General features: G+C 36.9%; 1 protein-coding gene across 11 annotated transcripts in view; it reads left to right on the top strand.

Moving 5' to 3' along the window:
- The window catches only part of LOC100876992 (uncharacterized), a 514,205-nt gene that overhangs the window by 240,819 nt on the left and 247,309 nt on the right, over nucleotides 1-26,077 (top strand). For all 11 annotated transcript variants that reach the window (XR_013039710.1, XR_013039711.1, XM_076536597.1 and 8 more), the window contains one exon: nucleotides 9,436-9,694. Coding sequence is in view for 9 of the 11 variants with exons in the window: in XM_076536597.1 (XP_076392712.1) it covers nucleotides 9,436-9,694 (259 nt within the window). In the remaining 2 variants the exon portion in view is untranslated. The remainder of the gene's footprint in view (nucleotides 1-9,435; nucleotides 9,695-26,077) is intronic.

Consider the following 26,077-nt stretch of genomic DNA (forward strand, 5'->3'; position numbering starts at 1 on the left):
GATTAACCCTCCTATGACCGATAGGGATGTTCGTTAAACTTTGCATTTATCAAATTCAAGGAATGTCGTTTATTATATATCGAAATTTCGAAAAATACGCTTTCCTCATATTTTCTACTACATATTTATTTTCATGTAATCATTTAACATTATAAGTTTAATTATTACAAATTTAACCGTGTAATTTGTAGACTGCGATGGGCTTTGTAGACTTTGGTAGTTGGTCTTGGGTCATCTCGTGTACTTCTGTTTCACTGTCATTAATATGTTGATTGCCATGATAGTCATATGTGGTCTGTGGTATAGATTTAGTTAAATTAATTATTTTGCAAGAAAAACTTTCTTAGTACGATACAATACTTGGTAGGTGTCCTTAAGTCCTCAACTCGTGTATATCTGTTTCGCACACATCAATACATATGTAGATTGCCATGTTAGTCATATGTGACCACTGGTATAGATTCAATTAAATTAGTTATTTTGCAGGAAAAACTTTCTTGGTACGATACGATACTTAGTAGATGTCCTTAGGTCCTCAACTGGTGTACATGCACACACATGTGATTTGCACACATCAATATGTGGATCGCCATGATAGTCATATGTGATCACTGCTATAGATTCAATTAAATTAATTATTTTGCAGAAAAAATTTTCTTAGTACGATACGATACTTGGTAGATGTCCTTAGGTCCTCAACTGGTGTACATGCACACACATGTGGTTCGCACACATCAATATGTGGATCGTCATGATAGTCATATGTGGTCACCAGTATACATGCAATTAGCTTAACTATTCAGCAGGAAAAGGAACATTCTCTTAACTTTGAGACACTAACAAATAAGATTAAAAGATAGAGTAAAATTATAACTTTGAATTGTAATATATTTACTGAAACATATGAGGTCCACATAACCTCGTTTGATTTTCAAGTATTCGCGACTCGGCTAAACAAGGACACAAGAGCAAAACAATCGAAGAGAATGGAAGAAAAACATAGAGGAGACAGTGGATCCTCGTTGGCTGTAATGACTGAAATCGCCAGAGGGGTTGCAGACTGTTAAAGGGAAGAGGAAGTATTGTAATTACGCGATCTTCGCGAGAAGAGAAGGGTGGAGTAACGACGGAAAGGGATGACGATTTGAGAAGATGGGGATAAATGGAAAGGAAATGCGTGATACCGAACAGGATTCTCCAATCGATTCGCAGCAATTATTTACGTATTCCAAAAAAGTTTGATGAAACATTTTGGAGAATAAAAGTCGAACGTTGCGAAATAAAACGCATAGATTATTGAATGCTGATCTTTCAAAGGATTGTAATTTCGTGTGAAAAGGGACACGGTTTAATTATTTCGACGCATGGTAAAAATGTGACGCTCGAATTCGACCATTATGCAAAATAAACCTTTGGTTATTTGACAAGCGACGGATCGAACATCAAAACGCTCGGCAAAATTGCGAACAGAAATTAGCGTAGATTGATCTATCAAAGGATCGCAGTTTATTTTGTTTGAAAAAAGACCCCGATTTGGATATTTCGTGTTTGATAGAAGCGCTTCACAAAATAAAATTTCAGTCTCTATTTAACGAACGGTAAATGAAATGTTATCGTATTTTGTATGTTGACAATTTGCAGAATTAGCGAGGACGGATTTTTCGGCGAAATTTTATTTAAAAATTACACGATTCCACCGTTTGGATATTTTATTGACGTTAGAGAGACTACTTTAATTAAATCGCAATACGATTCTTTTTCATTACAAAATTTTTTAAATTGAAACATTTATTTTTTTCATTTTTACTTTACAGAGTAATTCAAAAGATTTCCTGGAAGTATCTACAGAACTTAACGAAATAATTGAATACCTATTGAAATTTTAAAATTGAACAAAAATATGATCTAATTATTTTATTTAATGATATACATATATATGTTCATAGGCATAACGAAGTTCATAAATACTTTATTTCATGTCTCCTGATATTATGAACATGATTGAACCAATTAATATCATTCTTTAAAAAAATTAACCTATAAAATTCTCATTCACCACACAATATTAATTTTGCACTCGAAAAACAATCACCGATCGCATATCAGTTGCTCCTCCACAGTTTCAAGATTTCCGTGCTAGGTAAACTGTACGTTCTAAATACAAAAACGTTGTTTTATCTGCTGTTTATCAATCCGTCGTTTGTATTCGCATCTCCATAGAACCGAGTGAAAATCTCGTTTCGTTTTGTACATGCATCACAGATAGCCGTTCAAGCAACACGAGAGTTAGTGTACCTTGGCAAAAAAGTCGCGTCGGTGTTCACAGGTGTGCTATGCACGAAAAAAGCTACAAAACAAAGCGTTTTACGATGCAACCAGCCCATAACTGCACATACGAAGGCTTATGTTTGCGTTTTTGCGATTCGAATTTTACCAGTTTACAACAATAACTCATGTCACGAACGCTTCGCATCTTTTTCATTGACCAAAATTCTGTAACTGCGCGTTCCTTGTCCGGAAATACGCGGAACAGTGAGATATAGGAATCGTGTGCTGATATATTTGTTCGTGCTGACATTGTTTAAATTACAGTATTTAATTTTTATGCGATTATGCATTATGAGAATCTGATCGATTTTATATTGATTTTTATGGATTTGTAACATCTTTTAATACTTTTGCGTTTTTGTATTTTTACATTTGCAAATTATTAACTTTGTAAACATCTTTTTCATTACTTTTTCATTTTCAAATTTTCAGAAGTTTCAATTTGACAATTTGATATTTTTATATATTTATATGTTTCGATATATTTTGATACATTCCAATATAATTCGATTTACTTCGATATATTTCAATGCATTTCGATATACTTCGATATACCTCGATGATCTAAACACATTTCGATACTTTTCGATATATTTCGATATATTTCGATATATTTCGATATATTTCGATATATTTCGATATATTTCGATATATTTCGATATGTTTCGATATATTTCGATATATTTCGATATATTTCGATATATTGCGATATATTTCGATATATTGCGATATATTTCGATATGTTTCGATACGTTTCGATATATTTCGATACATTTCGATACTTTTCGATACTTTTCGATACTTTTCGATATTTTTCGATATTTTTCGATACTTTTCAATACTTTTCTAAATGATCAGCAAACTTTAAATTCATATTTTGTTAAATTCGAAAATTTAATTCAATAAATAATCCCTATAAGATGCTGCTCTATTTTTAATTTACTAATTAACTTTCAAGTACTTGTACAGCATCCTATGAAACTCACTGTACACATTTTATGGCAAAACGGCCACCGTTTACGTCGTCAACACTCAAGATTTCTTGCTTATGAGTATCGAATTTCGCTAAACGTCGAACGAGTTGCCGCCGAGGTTGAAATTGTTGCAAGTGCAAGGCAATTAATCAAGCGGAAACCGAAACCTGCGATACACTTCGATATCTGTATGGATGCCGTAATTTGCGCTCGCATCAGGTAACCGTTGGACGAGTACAGCAAATATCGGTATACCTCGTTAAATAAAAAAGTAACTTGATATTTCTGGCTAACAGGAATGCACGTATCGCGAGCCGGGGAAAAAACATACGAACGGCGGAAGCGACGATGAAATTATATTTGAAAACGGGAGAACGCGAAGTAATGTTTGCATTTACGGTCGAATGTTTCATGGTAGTACATGTTATGGTGATGTTTTGAATTTTTACCGTTTCGCCCGGGAAATTTTTCGTATTTGTCCGCTGCGAGAGTTCCAAGTTTAATTTGAAATTTTTTATCGATTTACTAGCTACGGTAATGGGATTCGTTTCGCAACGCAGCTTTTATCATTAATTGACCGTAAGATTTGTTTTTCTTCCCAGTTTGTTTTGCACCGTTAACGCACAATTCTTCCTCACTTTTTACCTTATACTCTCATTTTCATTCCTCAAGCTACTCGGTTAATTAATACACGAATATGATAATTTCGAGGTAAGCGAATCGAATACGGAGGTATATTTACAAAGGAAATATTCTGCCGGAGGAATCGACGCGAATCGATAATCAAAGTCCGATAAAAACCGAGAGGCAATATTCGCAAAGACCTCGCATCCTTACCATTTTGCGGCCAAGAGCTGGTCCAAAAGCCATACCCTTAATCCCGAACGGTGACCATAAACGAAAATCCCGAAACGCGAATGGTCGCCGGTTTTACATGCAGCTTTTCTCTCGGAAATCGCGATCGCGCGACAAACGAGCAGCAATAGCGACACCGCAAAAATATAAATGTTACGGCGCATAGCGCAGGGGGTTAAATCGGGTATCCGTGTATCTCTTTTTCGAGCGAGCAGCCGTGTCACAACTCGGTTTCAACCCCTTTCGTGTACGTTGTACCCCTCACCCCGCGTGTTGTACGGCAGCTTAATGCACTGTGGCGCAACGACAAAACGCACTTTACGCACGTCAGAAAAATGAGGGGATTCGTGCCATGACGGTGGTCAGATACTTTGTAAACAATGTGTCCAACACGCTCGCGAAAACCCCGTTTCACCCCCGCTCGCGAACTGGATACGGCCATTTCGCGGCAATAATTCATCGGCTGGAACATTTATGCGAACCCCCTCCATCGACTATTTCCGCGTCGCGGTCCTCGCTGCCGTGTTTCATGCAGTTTTGAAAAATGTTTTATTGCACCGTTCAGATCGTGCGCTCGGTTTCGTCTGCAACGCGAAACTGCTGCTACTGTATTTTTCCCGACCCCACGATTTAACCCCTTTCGATGAAAAATTACTTTGACTGTTGTTTCTTTTTTCGGGGCATTGTTTTGGGGTGGTTTTGCGGAAATGGGATTTGTGGGCGATGTAGATTGGTTTTGAGATTTTGGTAGTGGGATTTTTTTTTATTTTGGGAATTTTGGGAATTTTTGGAAATTTTGGGGATTTTGGGGATTTTGGGAGGTTGGGAACTTTGGGAATTTTGGGAATTTTGGGAGGTTGGGAACTTTGTGAATTTTGGGAATTCTGAGAATTTTTGAAATTTTGGGGATTTGAGGATTTTTGATATTTGAGAATTTCGGAATTTAGGAATTTTGGGAATTTTGGGAATTTTTGGAATTTTGGAAATTTTGGGAATTTTGGGAATTTTGGGAATTTTGGGAATTTTGGGATTTTGGGAATTTGGGAATTTGGGAATTCGGGAATTCGGGAATTTGGGAATTTGGGAATTTTGGGAATTCTAGTAATTCTGGTAATTCTGGTAATTCTGGTAATTCTGGTAGTTCTGATAATTCTGGTAATTCTGGGAATTTGAGAATTTTAGGAATTTTGGGAATTTGGGGAATTTGGGAATTTGGGGATTTGGGAATTCTGAGAATTTTGGGAATTCTGGGAATTCTGGGAATTTGAGAATTTTAGGAATTTTGGGTATTTGGGAATTTGAGACTTTGGAATTTGGGAATTCTGGGAATTCTGGGAATTCTGGGAATTTTGTAAATTTTGTTGGGAATTTGGGAATTTGTAAATTTTGTAAATTTTGCAAATTTTGTAAATCTTGTAAATCTTTAGAATCTAATTGCTATAGAATTTGGGAATTTAGAAATTTAGAATTTTGCACTTTGAGAATATCAGAATGTAAGAATTTTAAATACTTGCAAATTTGCATAATTTCAATGTTCTCAAAAATCCAAAATTTGCACTTCTCTACATTCCACATATCATATATACATATATATACATTTTGGTTGTAAATCACTTACAAAAAATTATAATTACATATTAAAGTATCAACCCCACTAAAAATTTCATGACTCCGATCTTCAACTTGTCACTTCACAGCCCACATCACAGAACTTAAAATTTTTATTTCCAACTTATCCACCCCTTTTACCCACCCAAATTTGCAACCATACCCAATTACAAGATTCGTATCCCTCACAAAAAATAATAAGAGCAAGCAGTTTTGTTCTCATTACAGTATGCTCATAATAATGAGAAGGAATTTTTATTTGTTTCCGTTTGCTTCATGTTTGCCCGGCTCATTCTTTCGTCGTTTCTTTGGCGGTGTATCGTTCGGATGAAACGAAGCTGAAACAAAGCAGATTGCTCTCGGAGCCGCATTAAGTCTCGGCCGCTCGTCGACCCGCGGCTTAATGACTTATCAGACGGGAAAATAGCGTGAAAGTGGATTATTCAAATTCTTCTCGTCGCGTATTATTATGCATGGAAAATTATCAGCGGTAGCCTCCGCCGGGAAGCGAGTTTGATTATGGTTTGAACGTGGTTTTTGGGAAGTGGCGAGTTTCTTTTTTAAACGAATTTTCAAACGGATGATTATTCGAGCTGCTACAGGAATTCAGATTCTATTGACTGTTCATAAAAGTTTCCTCTTTTAAACTGTATCATCCTGAATACTTTCCGATTTCATCAACTTTTGCCTTTTATTTCATGTTCATTTTCTTCTGACTCCTTTTCTAGTGTACTTATAAATGTGCAGACACATTTTAATCCACCTAAAAAAATTGTAGTCAAATGCTTTGATAAAATTAGTTCTATCTTCATTTTCTTTAATATCGTTAAACCCAAAAAGTTAAGTAGCTAAAATTTGTTTTAACCTTCTTTAACAAGTTAAATCCGAAAATTAAGCAGAGAAGCCATCAGAAACGACAGTTCTAAATTTCCACCATTCCCCGATTATTTCCCAATAAAGAACACATTTCAGTTACAAAACACGAATCTCTCTGAAAGCAATCGTTTCTCGATATCGCGATCCCTTTCACGTAAAACGCTCGAGGGATTTCCATGCCTGGAGCGTCCAGCAGAACTTACGATCCCTCGAAATCCAAATATGAAATCTGCGTTTCTAGTCTGACACACGCTCGTTTTTCGTAGTCCCTCGATAATTCACCGAACACGTGAAATCGATTCCGCGATAGCAGCGTTGGGAGAGGGTCGATAGGTCGAGGCCTTTTACGAGCTTGGCCAGTATTTACGTTACAACTCAGGAAATCTACCTTACAGTGGTGTTTGTGTCCATGTTGCATCGATACCTCGCGTGCACCGGAAACGGTACACAGAGAACCACGCTGGTTGCGTATCCGTATTGTTATGGCCGCGTTTCCGGTTGTTTGTCCTACGAGACGTCCTGACTCTCCTCCTCGTCAGCGATGCAACCGTCGTTCTACAATGGCTCTCGCGATAGCGGGGATGTTTTGTGCACTTTTCGGATCTATGTCAACACGCTCGTAAAGCTGTCTTATCATGCTGACTGCGCGGAAAATTGTTTGAACTGTAGAACGTCCGATTACGCTCGATAAGGATGTTTAGCTGATGATGACTTTCGATGATCTTGCAACTGGGTGATAGCTCGTTTCTTAGCTCATTTAAATAATAACTTGCTCTGAGTATTTATTTGGAATTTCATTCACATATCAATCCTTAATTACACTTATGACATGGTACATACAGCACTCTTGGCAGCTGATGATTTTTGGTGATCTTGTAACTATGGTGGAGCGATGACTCATTTCCTAGTTCATTTGACTATAATAACTAGCTTTCAACATGTCTTTGGTATCATGTACCTGACTCACTTATGAATCCCTAATTACACGTATGATATGGTACATACGTCACACTTGGTAGCTGATAATTTTCTATGATCCTGTAACTAGGGTAGAGTGATGGCTCATTTCTTAGTTCATTTACCTATATACATAACTAACTTCCAACACTTCTTTGGTATCATGTATCTGATTCACCTATCAATCTCTAATTACATGTATGATATGGTACATACATGCGTCACCCTTGGTAGCTGATAATTTTTTATGATCTTGTAACTAGGGTGGAGTGATGACTCATTTCCTAGTTCATTTACCTATATACATAACTAACTTCCAACACTTCTTTGGTATCATGTATCTGATTCACCTATCAATCTCTAATTACATGTATGATATGGTACATACGTCACCCTTAGTAGCTGATGATTCTTGATGATCTTGCAACTAGAGTGGAGTGATGGCTCATTTCTTAGTTCATTTAACTACATACATAACTAGCTTTCAATACTTCCTTGGTATCATGTACCTGACTCACTTATGAATCCTTAATTACACGTATGACATGTTACATACATCATTCTTGGTAGCTGATGAATCTTGATGTTTTTCCAACTAGAATAAGGTAATGATTTCCTGACCTGTACATTTAAATAAAGAAAAATAGAACCCATCACTACCTTCTCTCTCTTTTCTATCAACTATGTACTTCACGTATCAATCCCTAATTACACATATGACATAGAACTTGCATTAAGGGAAAAAATATTGTAGCTATGAAAAGAAAATTGTCTACAAGTCTCCCGTTTGTGAAAACAGAGGACTTTTGTCCGTGCTGTATATCCAAAGATATTTAACATTATAGATATTTTTCTTGCCCATTTCTGTGTCCATCGAGTTCTTTTTCGACGTTGGATATTATGGTTTGCAAGAGAAGCCAAAAGCTGGCTAGTTCTCGTTTGACGGTGAATCGAGTGGCGGTACATCGAAATCCTTTTTCGTCGCAATTCAGCAAATATTGACGTTCGCGAATCGAAATTTGCATGGACGGGGGCGAAATTGGCAAAATATTTCAGCTCGTAAAAGAACGCTCGACGTGAAATCGACGGCGAGGAAAACGGATGGACGAAGCCGCGTCCCTCTCGCGGGAATACGACCGCTTGGGTCTACACGGCAAACTGAACGAACTCTTAAATTTAATATTACGCGTTCGATCGTTTCGAATACATCCTCCATCGTTCACGGAACCGAGTTATCGCTCGGGACGAAAAGGAAACGCGAGTTTCTTGCCTTCTAATGAGACGAACCTAGCGGACCGTGCCGATCGTTGCTATTTTACGATTCGGCTAGACGTTTTAATATATTGCCTCTTAAAATGAGAACTATTTCAATTTTATTCCGCTACAAATCACGGACGAAGCGTTTCATGGCGTCGTTCGTGCGCCGGAGTCAAAGATCGGCCATCTTCTTCATCCTCCGAATTTCCAAAATGGAGGACGACTTTGTGGAGAACAAACTCGTGGATGCTTGCGATTCTGTTAGATTTTTTAGTCACAATAAAGATTGATGTATTTCTTAGTAACATCAAATACATATGAATAAATAATACAGTATTATGGATAAATACAAAATTTTCAGAAAATCTGAGTCAGCCTATGTGCAAGGTTCAGAGTTGCGAAGAGTATTGATTTATACTTATACAATTGTTCGGAAAAACGGTTTAGTGTATCAATAAAGATTTAGATGAAAGTCTAATCTTTTTGCTATACATAAGACTTAGCAATGTGAAACTATGATAATTAAACAGTTGGAATATACCGAAAAATGTATTCCCAACACGATTCGGTCGTTTTTCAGGGTCCGGTCGGGGAAGTGGGCGGCGTCAGGCTGCCGTTGCAATCATTACATGGGTACGGATCTGTGTTCATGTACTCGGCGTCGACGAGTCCCGGGGGTGGAGGTGGTCAGGGTGGCGGAGGCGGGGGCGAAGTAACCCTCCGCCTCCGCGAACCCGAGGACATTCCCGAAGAAGTTCTTGCACGCCTCGAGGACACGGCCACCCTCTCCATCTCTCTTCAAGGCGACGCTGTTCTGAGGCTGGGGGCGGCTGGCACAGGTAAGTCCTCTTTAATAAGCTGTTCTTTCTCCTCTGGCCCGTGGTCGAAATACTGGAAGAACTTCGACTGTACAGAACTACATCCATTATCTCTTCCTTTCTGATCCTTTTATTATGTTTACGTAGGTTAAAGTTCATTGTTGCTGTTCGAGATGGGATAAAGGGAAATTGAATGACGTGTACGCTTCAGTTTTAACAAGTACTTGCTTTGCTGGATAGAATTTGGTTTTTGGTGGGAATTGCGTTTTGCGATTGTTGAGTTATATTTGTTTAATAATTTGTTTGTTGTTTAATGACATTATTCGGTAATAGTGTATTCTTTGTAATAATAATAATAATAATAGTATTATTATGAATACAAGAGAGATAATAAATTTTAAAGAACACAATAAATTTAGTATTTCAAAATGTTTGCTATTGGAAAATACAAGATTTTTAAACTTAGAAATTCAAGAATTTGAAAATTTCAATTTTACGTACTAAATTTTAAAAATTCAAGATTCTCATCAACTTCAAAATATCACTAAATTATATCATTTGAAATATCGTCAATCCAATACAAAACTAAATCCCCACATGTGACTACATCCATTATTAAAGAAAACATTTACAGCTAAAAATTCTGCATCAAAATCGACATCAAACATATCACAATCTCTCTCAAGAATCTTAATTTTATTAAACATTCGAAACTCCACATGAAAACAGTTCATTGACCAAAGCTAAGTAGAATAAGACAATGAACAAAGATTGAAATGAAAATAAAAGGAGAAAGGGTTACAGTAGTCGGAGTCACAGGGACGATAAATAATTGGCTTATATGGTACATAAATTCAGGCAGGGTCGTAGCCTCTGCGAAACTTACCCCTGAATTTATTATAATGGGGATCGTCCCCTCGTATTTTTGGGATGGCAATTAATTTTCTCGTTTTCGAAGTGCACGCGTGCGTCCCCGGCCAGATTAGCTGGCGCATTTGCACGCGCGTGTGCTCTAATGCAAAATTATTTAACTGAAATACGCCGATCCCTCGCATAATCGATAATACTTTCGCGGCAAGTATTTTTCGCTGATAAGCTGCCCATTTATTTCGCTTTATCGGCTACCACGGTGGTGGCTGCTTTCTCCTAGAATTTGTGGGTCTCGGTATAACAGTATTTTTTAAATAAATCTTGATTTAAGTTAACCGAATATTGTGATTTCATTGAAAATTTGTTGCAACGATAAAAGAATCGGGGTATTTACATATTGAATCGGTAACGATTTATAATGGCGACTGCACGTGAATACAAATTAAGATTATTTATTTATTTATGTCGGAATTATAATTGTGAACCGTACTGATGTGCCGTATATCGTTATCGAGCTTTTTCAATCGACTCCACCAATGCAGTCAATTTTTAAACGTTTTAGGATATTTTTTAAAAGTATGCGTAGAAAGTTTTACCAAAAAGAATTAAAATTGCAAGTTTTACACGAAACCGTTACAAGCTACAGGTTCGAATTTTCGATTTTTCGCGAAAACAACGGACAAAAGGGGTGGAAGCCGGTGAATGGAGAAGCCACGGACAGAAATAGAGAGAGAGGAGGGTAAGCGGGACGAAACGGATTAAAACTTTTATCAGAGCTTTCAAAGGCAGCTGGTCCACGGGACAGAGGGTCCTGCTCCTAGGCTCCGACGAAAAGAGGATTCAGGAACGATCGAACGTTCGCTTCCGGACGATTTGTCAGAACCGTGGAGGCGGCTGGCTCTCGCACATGCCGCGATAAATCCCGGATTTTCATAAGTTTTCCCTGCTGCACACCCTGTTCGGCCAGGACCGAGCTTCTGGGGAGCTTTTCGCTTTCGCGACCTACGTCTCGCATCATAAGCGTTTTCACCGCGATCGAATCCAGATTTACTAACTGCCGTTACTCTATAATATTTGTGTCCTGACGTTTTTTCTTCGGGACATTATTTGCCTCATTTTTTAGCTCTTTATAGTTTTATATATTATACACTTTATAGTATTATATTAATTTCTAAGTAGTTTTTCTTTAAATGTATTCGTTCAAATTGACACGTGTAGAGATAGGTACACTACCGTCCATAAGTATCCGGACACCAGCGAAATATGCATTCGCGTTGCATGAAAGTTATTCAAGTATCTGCAGCAGTAACTAAAATCGATTTTTTTTCTGCGAAGGTCAGAATACTGAAACGTTTTTCCATTGATAATTCTCGTTTGGAACTCATATCTCGATGGAAAAGAAGCTACAGACGAACTAAACCGAAACTGTTGAGTGCATAGCGTTACCTCCATTCTTATCTCCATTGAGGGAACCTAAACATCTACCAATAGTTTACAAACACTTGAAACATATCGAAGAACCCTCTGAATACGTTCTGCACCATAGAAATGAAACACAGTAGAAATGAAAATTTTTTTTAGAATCGAAAGCGTTTCATTAGATTCACAAATATGGATTTTGTACTTCTGGACATGAATTTTACTTTCACACTTTCATTGCATAATTTGTACTTAAAAATTAATTCTATTACGTTATGACACCTCAAAAAAGATAATAATAATTATTACAAATGATATAACCCTAAATACCTTTCGTACAAAGTTCAACTATGTTTTATGTAACGAAATCAAGTGTCCGGATACTTATGGACGGTAGTGTATATAAGAAATGTCTAAACCTAGTGTCAACCTGTTTCTTTACAAATAACTTCTCAATAACTGACGTGTCCTTGGATTTGATAAAGGTGTAGTACCAAACAAAATTGTTGAAGTTTATTACATTTTGGTGGTGTTGTTTCTGAAAAAGGTGGCCCGGGAACGAGCGAGATTTATCGAAGTTGCTGCTTGTTAGCCAGCCGCTTTACACTTTCGGCGCGAGGCGGAGAGGTGTGGATGGCGCTCGAGAGCCGCGATAAAGGCGCTAGCAATTGATTAAGAGGGTCGTTTGTGCCAAGGAAATGCTACTTCAAACGCGGCCCCGATCCAAGCCGCTTTTCAGGCCTCCTCTCTCCCTTCGCCTCGCCCTATTCTGCCGCTTTGATTCTTTTGTGCTTCGCCTCGCGTCAAAACTTCCGCGGTAATCCGCTCGCTGGGGAATCGTGCAGCCGCGGGTTTAGCATTTTATACCGGTAATCTGGCGTGTTTGCGAGCAACCCTCCGTTTCTGCTGGATTTCAACCTGCTTCAATCCATCTGTCTGTATGTCTGTGCTGTGGCAGCGTTGGAGATGGTTGCAGCCTGTTGCAAGTTGCGAGGGATTAACGGCTTAAGCAAATTGTTTCGAATTATCGAATGATATTTAGTATTTGTATTTTGTAACGGTAAACGGCATTCGATATGGTTTTTTGGCGTTTGGGGTCGTTGCGATTGGGGAGGTTGTGTCGACGAATATCACTAAAATTCATTTGTAATATATTATGGATAGTATACGCGGAATATAAGAGAATTTGCTAAAATTTATATTAGACTTGTAGACACATAAATCATTAAAATTACTAAACAGTACAAGCTATTTAGAACACATATGCAGGATGTGCAATATGCAGATATGTATATTGAAAGAATACTTTAGAAACGTGTTTTTAAAACCCATACTCCGACAATAATTATACACAAAAAAAAAAATATACGAAATGAAGAAATTTTCAACATCCACAATATACAAATCCACAATAAACAAGAGGTATACAACATATGTATTTAATATTCGTGAAATGTTCTGCTTCCCAAAAAATCCTGACAAAGTACCACAAACCGAAATTAATCAGACATGAAGTTCAGTGAGGCAGCAAGAAAAAACCTAAAAACAGAGATAAAAAGAGCCATTACTTCCTAAATGAATACCGTATTGAAAAAGTCGATGGTTGGTTAATTTCACGGTTATCAAACGCGAAAACGCAATATAATTTTGGCGATTCACGGTTTTCGAACTTCAAATTTACGCATGTATCCGGAAATCAATGGCGACTGTTCATCCGGAATAATCATGCACGTTTATGCAAACTCTGCCCCGCCCCCTCCGGAAGAATGATGAAAACAACGTAAATATGTTGGCATTGCGGTTGCAGCGTGGTACGCGAATTACTTCTCTGAAATTAATTTCATTAACGTTCCAGCAGCGAGGTAAATACTCAAATATATTTCAATCAGGGCTCGGCCTACAATTACGCGGATTCATTAGTCGCGTATTACTTTAAACATTTATTACGCGTTGGAAAATAATTGATTGGTATTCTGCAACGATTATTACGTTCCTGTTTGATTGAACGTTATTATCCATCGTGGCGATGATTCTATGGTTTCGTGGCAAAATGTACTCTCATTACTTTTCCACTGTTGATTTTGGTTCATAAAACTTTTTGATATGAATCTTATTTGTTGGGATTTTTTTTAAATTGCTTTTTTTATATTTTTACACTTGTGATTATATCAATAGAATTTGGATGATTTTTAGGGGTTGTTTTAATTATTTTCTGCAATACATGTATTGTTCTTTTACGGAACAATTTTTAACCCTTGGCTGGGAAAATAATAGTTTGAGGGGTTAATTATGAATTGATGTTAACACTAAAACTATCAAACCGCTCAAATGACCGCTTCACAAGTTTCTTATTATAAGGTACACATTTTGTGAAAGTACATTCCTTGAAATCGGCATTGATTTTCATCAAGATAAAGAATAAATGTGTGTACTAATTTATGTTTTGTCGTTTGTCTATTTACTTTTTAACTTCACTTTTAATTTCAAATTAAGTACATATTATGTGTCGGTAGGTTTAGTGTTAATAATCTGTAAATTGTAGTGTTTATAATATTCAAGAAAAATGTGATGTGGAGCTACACTCGACATAGGAGTGCAAAGGGTTATTATTCCCAAATGCAGTATAAATAATTTATATTTAACATCTAAAAAGATTTAACATAAGATGCTGCTTAAGTTCAGAGGCTACCTGACTCACAGGAGCAAAGAGATAAAATTTTCAAGAACTAAACCAGTAATAATAAAATGACCGAAGAAGACCGTAGCCTCCATTAACCATCCGAAAGAACCCGAATCTCGAGCAGCATGAAGAGTGGAGCTCGTGAATCGTTGCGTAAACGGTCGACGGGCGTCGAGACGCGTGTAAAATCGAGCGTCGGTGTGGGTAACACCGTAAACCGGAAAAGAATGAAACTAGTCGCAATAAAGGCAGCACGGAATGGTGGTCGTCGCGTGGAGCAATAAGTCTGAAATATGCCAGCGTTTTATTCTCGCCGCACGAATGCCTGCGAGCGGCTAAGAAAAAGAGCACCGCGGCCGCAACGTGCACGAGAGTGCACCTGCAAGAGGGTGGATTTCGTGTTCGCGGAGGAGGAAGAAGAGAAAGAAAATAGAAGAAGAAAATGTCTGCGGTGTGCACGGTTTACATGGCGAATTCCCGTGTGGAGTATGCGCGTAACGAGAGAGAAACGGGGGCGGTTTCGGTTCCCCTCGACTCCCCCGTGCACGCACGGGGATGCCGGGGAGAAAAATGGGGAGGTGGGGGGACAGTGTGTACACGCGAGGAAACTTTGCGGCCAGGGCAATTCTCGTTATAACTTCGGCCCTGCGGAAACTTAAACTGCTGCCGACCGAACAGCCGGAACTTTCAACCGTTTTCCTGCTTGGGACAATCGCCCCGCCTCCGCAGCCCCCGCGTCAGGTAGATAGCGAGCGCTCGGAGGTGAGAGAACGATACTTCCCGTTCTTTTTTCCCGTACTTTTTCGTCTCTGGCTTTATAGCGGGCTGGTCTCTTGTGGAGGAATTTTCGAGTGCGGTGGCTGCACTTGTGGTCGGTATTTTAGTGTGGGATTCTTACATGTGGAGATTGTGGACTTGATTTTTTTTTACTGACATGTTTTATGGATGGGGACAGTTGAGATGGATTCTTCTGTTATGAGGACTTGTGTATAATTTAAGCAGGAAGTGTACATTTGAGACTTTGTAATTGTAACATCTCCACATTTGCACATAGCTTATCAAATTTCCAGCTCTGATAAATTCCCAAATCAAGCACTATAAAATTCTTCCATCATATCTTTCCTTTAAACGCTAACCTAATTAAATAATTCCCCAGCACTAACCATCTCAAAAAGCTAAAATTTCCAATTTCAAATGATATTCCAATACGACCCTCCCCAGGCCATTACTAATTCCGGCGGCTTATCAGAACTTTCGAATCCGATTGCCGTATCTCCTGTCGGCCGTATCTTCTCCAGATAACGTTTAATAGGTCGATCCCGTGGAACGACGTACTTTTTCTTCGAACTGTAATCACTGATCGAATCTTAATCCCGTGTGTACACGCGCGTCCCGGTTCCCGCCCTCCACGGGGAGGCGCAGCAGTCGTTATATCCCGGCGTCACGTATTTAAGAGGGAACCGAGGGGGACACGTACGGTGGTTCGTACAGAACGAAGTTTTACCCCGTTGATGGTGGTGGTTGCACGTGTTCCGTATCTATCGGGACCAGGAAATCGTCCGAGGGACCAAAGGGCGAGGAAGATTTAACCGGCGAGCTTTCGGAGAACGTCAGAAAGCACACGTCTCGCTTCGTTAAAGCTATTCAACGCTCGCGAAATCTCCCGGCTGATTCTCTCGTAAATTCGAGCAGAAAGCTTCGCCCGCTTCTTTCGAGGACGAGGCTTTTTGCCTTTCTTCCGGCGTCACGTTTGTTTCTGTTTCATGGCGACACGACGTTTCGTAACGGGTACAAGAAAGCTTTATTCGGTTGCTTTTGTGCGCGCCCTTGAAGGGTGATTTCGTTACGGAGCGAAAGGGTTGCTTATCTAACTCGAATGCGTTCTCACTTTTTTAAGTTGCAAAAACTTAGCAGATCAAATTTTATATAGAAAATTAAATGTAGGACTAATGTAGGACAATTAAATGTAAAATAAAATATAGGACTTCTATTAAATTTTATTTCAGTAACCCCATTTTACAATCTACCCTTCAGATTTAATTTTCTGACTTACAAATAATTTTGAAAGACATTGCCAACTTTTTTACAGCTCATTCCGTCAGTCCATTCTTCAATCCAATGATAGACCTCATGTCGTTTATTTAAATACTGCATCCATCCCCAACCGCATACAAATAAAGCATTCACACTCCACAAAAATTATGACGTTCTTAAATTTACTGAACAAGTGAATCTTTAATGAACCCTGTTGAAAAAGTTTGAACGTTCTTAATTTGTTTAAATAAAATTTAGAAATTAAATGAGTGTCATCCATATAGTATATCGGGAATACAGAAATATCCAAAGCGAAGGGTTTCAGAGGGTGAGTTTTTCGAGAGGGTGGAAAACAGTTCGAGGTGGAAAATTATTGTGATACTCAGCTGGGTGGCAAACGGCACTGCTTCCCTGCCGTGGCCACAGACGAACCTACGTAAATTATGAACGCTGTTTGACTTCATGCCAGCTACACCCCATAACCGGTGACCAACCCTGCCCCGATGCTTGCCCGGCGGTTGGTGGGCGGCTGCGTGCACCGACGGCCAGAATAAATTCTCCGTGGAACGATGCTGCACCCTGTGCTTGCGATCACAGCTTGAAGCGACGTGCTTTTTCCTACGGTTCCATGTTTCGTTGCCAACTTTTTCAACTCTTTGCGAAAGCACGTCGAATCGGTCGAGCGTTCAGCCGTGGATCAGCCATTTTGTGATACATTCTTGCTGTTTTCACGGTTGTGCGCTTCGGAACATCTTTCAAACTAATATATTATCGCTTTGATGGTAGTCGAACTGTGTTATGATGTAGTTGTATAGTTTGATTCTTTTGGGGAATATGGCGATTGCGGGAAGAGATTGGTTGTTGTGTTTTATGAGTTTTTGGGGATTTGGGAAATTGGGATGGGTTCAGAATTTGGAGATGTGGGATTTTGGGAATTGTTGGATGTAAGAGGAGGTGGATGTCTAGGGATTTGAAGGGTGTAGTAATTTAGAAACATGGAATGTGGAGATAGAGAATCTGGAGTTTTTGAAATTTGTAGGTCTACGGAAATCTAGGGATTTGGAGATCTTGTAAATTAGGGTTGTACAAAAATTTGAGGACATAGCAATTTTGGGGATTTAAAGTTTTGTAGATTTTCTATTATGGGAATTTAGAGATTTGGGAATTTTGCAAATTGGGGATGTAGAAATTTGAAAACATAACAATTTAGGAATTTAGGGATTTCTAGATCTATGAATATGGAAATTTTGGAACTTGAGAACTTAATAATTTGGGGACTAAAGAAATTAGATATAAAAATTGATGAATCTTACAATTGAAAAATTTTTAGTTTCAAAATGTTAAAATATACATTTTGCCACTTTTATTCTTCTTAACATAAAATGATCACTTTACAGATTATTACAGTTTATACTTATCAGTTTATATTTATCAAAATTGAAGAAGAAAATTAGTAGTATAAAAATATAAATAATTAAATACAGTATATTGCATTTTTTCATTTACACATTTCATGTATACATTTGTATTCTATTATAGTAAGAATGACATACATGTAAATAACTCAACATATTACGAACATGCAACATTGAGTTTCATAGCAAATATTTTTGTCATATAGCTTTCAAGACTACATAAATCATGTTTAGGACAGGCTTTATTCGTACGTTCGGACTGTAAAATGCAAATATCGAGTTCTCAAAACAGAATTGGCGCGTCATGTGTGTGACGTTAGTAACGAATATATTATTATCGGTTTGAAAGCTCATCTTCACGAATACATATTATGCCATTGCCAGGGTCGATGTATTACGTTGTTGCAGAAGAGACTGTTGATACATTTTCCGGTTCTAATAAAACTGTTCTACATATTTAGATTCTTGGTGCGGATCTTAAGGACCTTCTAATTTTGACGTTTAGCAATTTGGAAATTTAGATAGTTTAAATTTATAAATTTATGTGCTTGTGGAATTATAAGATGACGTGTTCATAAATTAAAGAAATTAGGAATTTGTAAGTTTTTATATTTAGAAATTTAGAAATTCACAAGTTTATAAATTTGCTAATTTACAAATTTATAAATGTATAAATTTGCAAATTTAGAGATATACAAGTTTAGATATTTTTTATTACAAATATAAATTTTTTTTATTATAGACTTCTAAATTACATTTCTTTTATGTCCCGCAGTCCCCAATTTTTAAGTTTTCAAATATTTCTATTTTTAAAAATTTCATATTCCTAAACTTACGTAATTATAAATTCTTTGAACCCTCAAATTAAAATATTTAAAAATTCGAAAATTTGAAACTTTGAATATTCAACAATTTTGAGACTTGAAAATTTGAAAAATTTCAAACTTTAGAAATGCAGAAATTTCAAAGGATATTACAGTAATTTGCCACTCAATTCAAATGACACAACCCTCTGATCTCCTATAATTTACAATAACCCAAAAGAACGAATTCGCATAAAATTCTATCGAACACAAACAGAAATCAAAAGCAAGCGTTTTACAATCATATGTTATACATTAAGCGATTATGTCAACAGAAGATTGACTTTTTCCTGTGACGTCAATTGATGTCCGAAGCACGGCATTCTTTGGATGGTTGACGTAAAATGACGCCCACTAGCTCGATTTAAACACGTTGAAATCGAGACCGCGTGAAAAAATAACTACTTGCGTTGTGCTTTGTGTGAGTCACTTTGTGAATCAGCCAACGACACAGCTTGATATATTCTGCAAACTATTAGTGTTCCCGATGTTGTTTTCGAATCTCTGATTAATGAACCTTGCTGTACAATCGTTCCAACAAAATAATGATACCTTTCATTTCTCTCGTTAATCTAATGTGTTTCAGAAATTATCGGTAACATTTCTCAATTTTCAAAAAATAGTTCATTTCTTATATAATAGCAAGTTTATAATCATTTTTATTGTCCATAATTTTAAAATAGGCAATGTGGAATGACTTTACATCTTTCTGTTATATTTTCTCTTTATTTCCATTTTGTTTATTAGCCTTTGATATTTGAAAGATTGAATTAAAATTTTTAAGCTCAAACTTTGAAAGAATTATTTTATACCACATATGAAATTTTTAGAGGGTGAGGACGAAAAAGAAAGTTTTTATGAGTCACCCTATTACATCCATATTGTGGATATGTATATTTTTACTTATTTTTCATGGTTAATAAAGCTTGCATGGGATAACCTATATGTTACACATATGTTACATATGTTACATGTGTCATGTGAAAAATAACCATGATTAAATACAAGTATTACTCAGGGGTCCTTGTAAATAATTCTTAAAGAAATGTAAGCTCAAAGGTTTGGATGAAGCCTGCATAATACATATCCTATATGTTACACATATGTTACATGTGTGACATAGGAAATGGTGAATAAACTGTCTCGTGACACTTTAACTAAATACATGTATCATTAAAGGGTTCTTGTAAATAATTGTTAAACAAAATGTGAGTACAAAGGTTTGGATGAACCTTGTATAGTATATTCTACACGTTACACATATGTTACATGTGTGACATAGGAAATGGTGACTCAACTGTCTCATGAAACCTTATCTAAATACATGTATCTTTAAAGTGTCTTTGTAAATAATTCTTAAACAAAATGAGAGCATAAAGGTTTGAATGAACCTTGTATAGCATATTCTATACGTTACACATATGTTACATGTGTGATAGGAAATAATGACTAAACTGTCTCGTGAAACGTTAATTAAATACATGTATCATTAAAGGGTTCTTGTAAATAATTGTTAAACAAAATGTGAGTACAAAGGTTTCGATGAACCTTGTATAGTATATCCTATATGTTACACATGTGTTACACATATGATATAGAAAATGGTGCCTAACAGTGTCGTAAAACCGTGACTACATGTATCACTAAAGGGTCCTCCTAAAAACTTTCCAAACAAAGTGTTTGCACAAAGGTTTGGTAATTCAAAAGTTCTGTTTGATCAAACGATCCCGTGCCAAATGATAAAATGAAAAAAGGGGGGCAGTCAACACGGAAGAAGAAATACGTAATTGCATCGAGGAAATTCAAGGCAAAGAACAAACGAGAAGGGTGAACCGGACGAGAAATTAGCTCGAAACGTTTCTCTGCGCATCACGGCGTAAATTAAAGTTTATACACACGGCTGGATCCGTGTTTCTCCCTCCCGCGTCACTTCCCTTTCCGCTTCGAACATTTTCGCGTCCCGTTCGAGCGAATTCTTTGCCTGTTTTTCATGTCGAATTCGGCAGCCGGCAAATTAATCCGAAAATAACAAGCTGCATACGAAAAGCTCCCTTTTTCCTTCGATACTCTCGCGATTCGACGCTAAACCCAACGTTCGTTTCAAAGGAATCGAACCGCGCACGAGAACGCGACGTTCTTTTAATTTGGAAACGTATCTCTCGTGTGATTGGAGCATTCGTTTACTATCTTTCGTTGGGATCATTATTATTTCATAGTGGAGATTTTACTGGGTGTATTTTGATTGCAAACGGGGTTGTAGATGCGGGAAATAGTAAAAATAATATTCTGGGTATATTTCGCTTCATTTTTGATAATATTGAAGAGGGGTGGTTTTGGAAAAATATAAAATACTTTGTCCACATCTCCATCTTCAAGGAAAAAGAAAGGGGTGGGTTTTGACCATATTGATAAGATTTGTTTATAAAAAGAAAGATGTGAGTTTTAATAATCTTTTGATTAGTTCAATGGTCGACTTAACTTATGATTTCAACAGTTGCGTCAGATGGAGCTGACTGTGCGTCACGATAGAGTAAACGTGCGTCATGTGATACATAAAGCAAATCCAGTAATTTCATTTGACTCAAAAAAACGTAGTAATTTTAAAATTCAAAGCAATTATACCCACCCTTCATAACACCGGTGCTTCGCAAGATAAAACCGAGTCCTGCGAGACAAAGACGTGTAAACGATTCCATCGGGAACCGATCGTCGTTCGACGTCGCTGTTCCCTAGTCCCGTATTTACCGCGGCATCCCCGGGGACCGGTTCGGGACGGGTTATAGCCCGGGGCGAGCGAGTGTAATCGGCAGGGCAAAACGGGCTACGCGGGCATGCGTTGACTGCGGCCACACATGGCGCCTGCATGCCTACCGGCTATAACAGATGAGCTACGCCCGATACATATTTTCCCCGGTTTACCGCGATATTGCCGTGCCGATATTCACCTTTGGGACGACCCTACCTGACGATGCACGGGATTCGAGGATCGCGGCGATATCGGATAATGGGTCGAACCGATCGATTTTCAGCCGCGTTTCCTGCAACCCTGGCTATTTTACTGTTGTAATTATTTGGAAGAATTTGGTGGACCTAGACATACTCGTCAAGGTCATCATCCAGTGTTGTGAAGGTTGACGTTATTTGTAAATAAAATTAGTGGTTCATACCTTGTGGTAGAACTGACTCTTCACAATTGTAATATGAAACTTACTCTATGACTATATGTCACATAGGTGGCGCACACTGTAATTGCAATGTGATAGGACTCGTATTTTCACTGCAATTTAATTTTTGGTCCAATTCTAATTACGATCTGTATCATGAAGGATCGTTGAAGATACGACGTGTCTAACATTCTAACATTCTTTGGTTGTCTTAACGTTGTAGCAATAATTAAGCTGCCGTACATAACGCAACTGCCTAGAGGATTATAGGTTAAGAAGGACGAACAGAGAAAGTTAAAATGTTAATTTTATATTCAACTGTTTTTATGTATAACTTACTTTATTAGCGATAAACATTTTAATAAAATTAATAATATAAAAAGTGGTAAATACCCGTAAATTCAATATTTTGAGGTTATGATCCTATTATTTTTAATTAATCACTAAAATAATTGATCACCAATATAGTCTATTGTCAGCAAACTCGATTTAATATACAAAAACCGTACATCCGCAGCAAGGTCGAGACAAAAGGAGAAACACGTTGTCTATAATATAATATTTGCAAAAGCTCTGATTAAACACGATTAACCCAATTGAAACGATAAATCCATGCGTGCATTGTATCTTCTACACAAACAGGCACATCGGTGTTGATGTTGTTTGGATTCATCGAGCTAAGCAGATCAAGGATTACATGTAATTAACGTTTGATTGATGCGATGATCTGCGCTTGGTTTCACACCTATGAGGCCGAGTGACGACGAGGAGAGATTCTCCTCGGCAAGGGTTTTCACGCTGTAAATGGATCCAATAATCGCAAGATTGCTATCATCTCCGGTGGCAGTAACGTTGAAATCTCCTTTAATGTCGTTCTTGCGACTCTCGGAACACCTCTCCTGACACTTAACGTTCTGATTTTCTAATCTTTCCTAGTTTCGAACATCTTTTTTATGGGGTCTCGATCTTCGTGATTATGGGACATGTTCGTTAAATTATCTAATTGCAAGTTAGGTTTAATGTAAGTGCAATTGCATGTTGAGATGATATAAATATGATTTAGTGTTGACATAACCTATAATTCAGTGTTTAAGTGGTTCAATAGTTTTAGTGATCTAAGTACAGTTCAAGGTTTGAGTAACCTAAAGACAATTCAAGGTTTGAGTAATCTAAGTACAGATCAAGGTTTGAGTAACCTAAAGACAGTTCGAGGTTTGAGTAATTTAAATACGATTCAACGTTTGAGTCATCTAAATACAATTTAATATATACATAACCTAAATGCAATTCGACATTGACATAACCTTAATACAATTCAACGTTTGAGTCATCTAAATACAATTTAATATACACATAACCTAAATGCAATTCGACATTGACATAACCTTAATACAATTCAACGTTTGAGTCATCTAAATACAATTTAATATACACATAACCTAACTGCAATTCGACATTGACATAACCTTAATACAATTCAACGTTTGAGTCATCTAAATACAATTTAATGTATGCATAGCCTAAATACAATTTGACATTCACATAATCTAAATACAATTCAACGTTTGAGTCGTCTAAGTACAATGTATGTTGACAACAAAAAATCTTAATAACCCCACAATAGTCATTTTTTCCATAAACCACATATAAAACCACCCCTCCACACAAAACACAAAAGACTAAAATTGCATATCAAACATAATTTAAAATATCCTTAAAGAGTTAAATGAAAAAGGTTAAGAAAGCAAAAGAGAGGTGAGTGGATGATCGTTTAAGCAACATTTAACCCCATCCCCTATCGTTGCAGCCATATGTACGGGAAAAGGGATGCAAATATTCGCCACGAACGGTGAACGAACATTTAAATAAAAAATGGAATCGTAAAGTGTGAAAGTAAATTGAAAGAGCCTCCGAAAATAAATCGACAATGCAGGACGCTTAGAAATGGCCGCATGCATGCGAATTACAACCGACAGACATACCGTAAACGTGTTCGCTTAACAAGGGTAAAAATACGGGTGGTGAATATAAAGGGAAACGAAATATAAAGTAGTGGGGTTGGTTAAAGGAGGAAGGGAAAAAAGTCGACCACCCTGTGGAATATTTGAATTCATAAATGCGGGACCACCCTTCGAGCTTCTGTTCTTTACAGAGTATGTCGGGAATGCGAAGTTGATCTTGTAGAAAACTATCAACATTGTTCTAATCTTTGCTTTTTATTTAAGTCGATTCCTATTTAACAAGTGAATGAAATGTAGGTATATTTATCTTGACTATTATTTATATATTGTAATTTTAGTTTATTAAGTTACACTGTAATTTTAAGAAATATTTTTTCCTAACATCTTCAGTCATTTGTCTCATCTTGACATTTTTATACAAAATAAAAGTACCGAAATAATTATCAGAAGTCTGTTGTATGACAAGCTAATTAGTGTTCGAGAATTCGAGTCACGAAATTCTTATATCCGGTACAAGAATGGTAAAAGAGAGGACAAGGAATGCGTGCTCCTATTTCTCAGAGGACTCGAGTGGTCAATTTATTTGAGGTTACTTATCCGTCTTCTCCGAACAACAACATTGCGGAGATGATCCCCAGTGCTCAACGAATTGGACGACAGTAACAAGACACTTCTACCGAATTGCTGAAAGACTCGTGAAGATGTAATACCGGAGGAATCTGTTCGAATGAAATTCTTGATAGAAAATTGCTGCTCGCTGATTTGTCGCATCATCATCGATAAAGGAAGAATGTAGAAATAACTGAAGGAGAATAAAAGATTGCTATTTACAGAAAGCTTTAATATTACAAAGCAAATAAGAGCGATGTTTGTTTGAAAGATATTTAATTTGTTTCACAATATGCCAGTGAAGCGTTGCTATAGCGACGGGATACCAAAATGGCTGCCGCTGATGCTGACGTCATCGATTGTATGCAATTTATAAATCAAATATGCATAATTTCAATTACAAACTATAAAGAAATATTGTTTAGATTATCAAGATTGTCTTCTAAATTTTTGTGTTGAATATAACGTTATCATATACAAAATTAAAAAATTTATAAATTTATTACAATGATGGCACACATGATTATGATACATATGTTTATAATGATAAATATTTATAATAATAAACACGTGTTTATAATGATAAATATTTGCAGTGAAGAAATATTTTAAATATTTTTAATATTTTTAATATTTTTAATATGTCTTAATATACAGCTTTCATATTAATAAATACGCGATCGAAAGCTTTTCCAGAGAAGCACGAAAGTTGTCATATCATGAGAGTATTCGAAATATCGTGCAACGTAAATTTTTCCCGACGAAACTGGATCACACTATTTTTTAATTAAACGCTTTGAAAGCTTTTGAAATGCTCCAAACTGTTAAATTATTTAAAATCGGCGAAAAAAAATGTTCAACGAACGCGTAAACTTGTATATACAGCAAACGAAAGGTCTCGTGCAAATTTAAAATAGTTCGAATCAATTAAAACTTGCATTGAATCGAATATTCCGTTTGGATGGGTGTTTTAATGAACTCCCAGTAAAACTGAACACGAAAGCTTTTAAATAAAAATCTTCATATAACAAATTTGGAAAATCTGCATATAAATGTTTAATCCTATTATTAAGTAATAAAAGTTTCGATCAGAATAATGAACGTATTTTAATACCTTTTAATGTACGACATATTGAACGTTAAGTACTAAAAGTTTGAAACAAAATGCTAGTGAAAATGTTATTTGGTTTGTTGCGTTGATGGCAAAGTTTATCGGGGAATCAATTTATTTTACAGATGTAAATGTCTTTTCAGAGTTTTCATATTTTCAGGATAATTTTAGTCTGTATTTACCTAATGATGGGTCAGTATTCAAAATTTGGTAGTGTTAAGTTTATATTGGCGTCTAGGGATATTGGGGTTTAGGGATATTGGGGTTTAGGGATATTG

Source organism: Megachile rotundata, chromosome 10 (assembly GCF_050947335.1).
Source record: "Megachile rotundata isolate GNS110a chromosome 10, iyMegRotu1, whole genome shotgun sequence".
Lineage (NCBI taxonomy): Eukaryota > Metazoa > Arthropoda > Insecta > Hymenoptera > Megachilidae > Megachile > Megachile rotundata.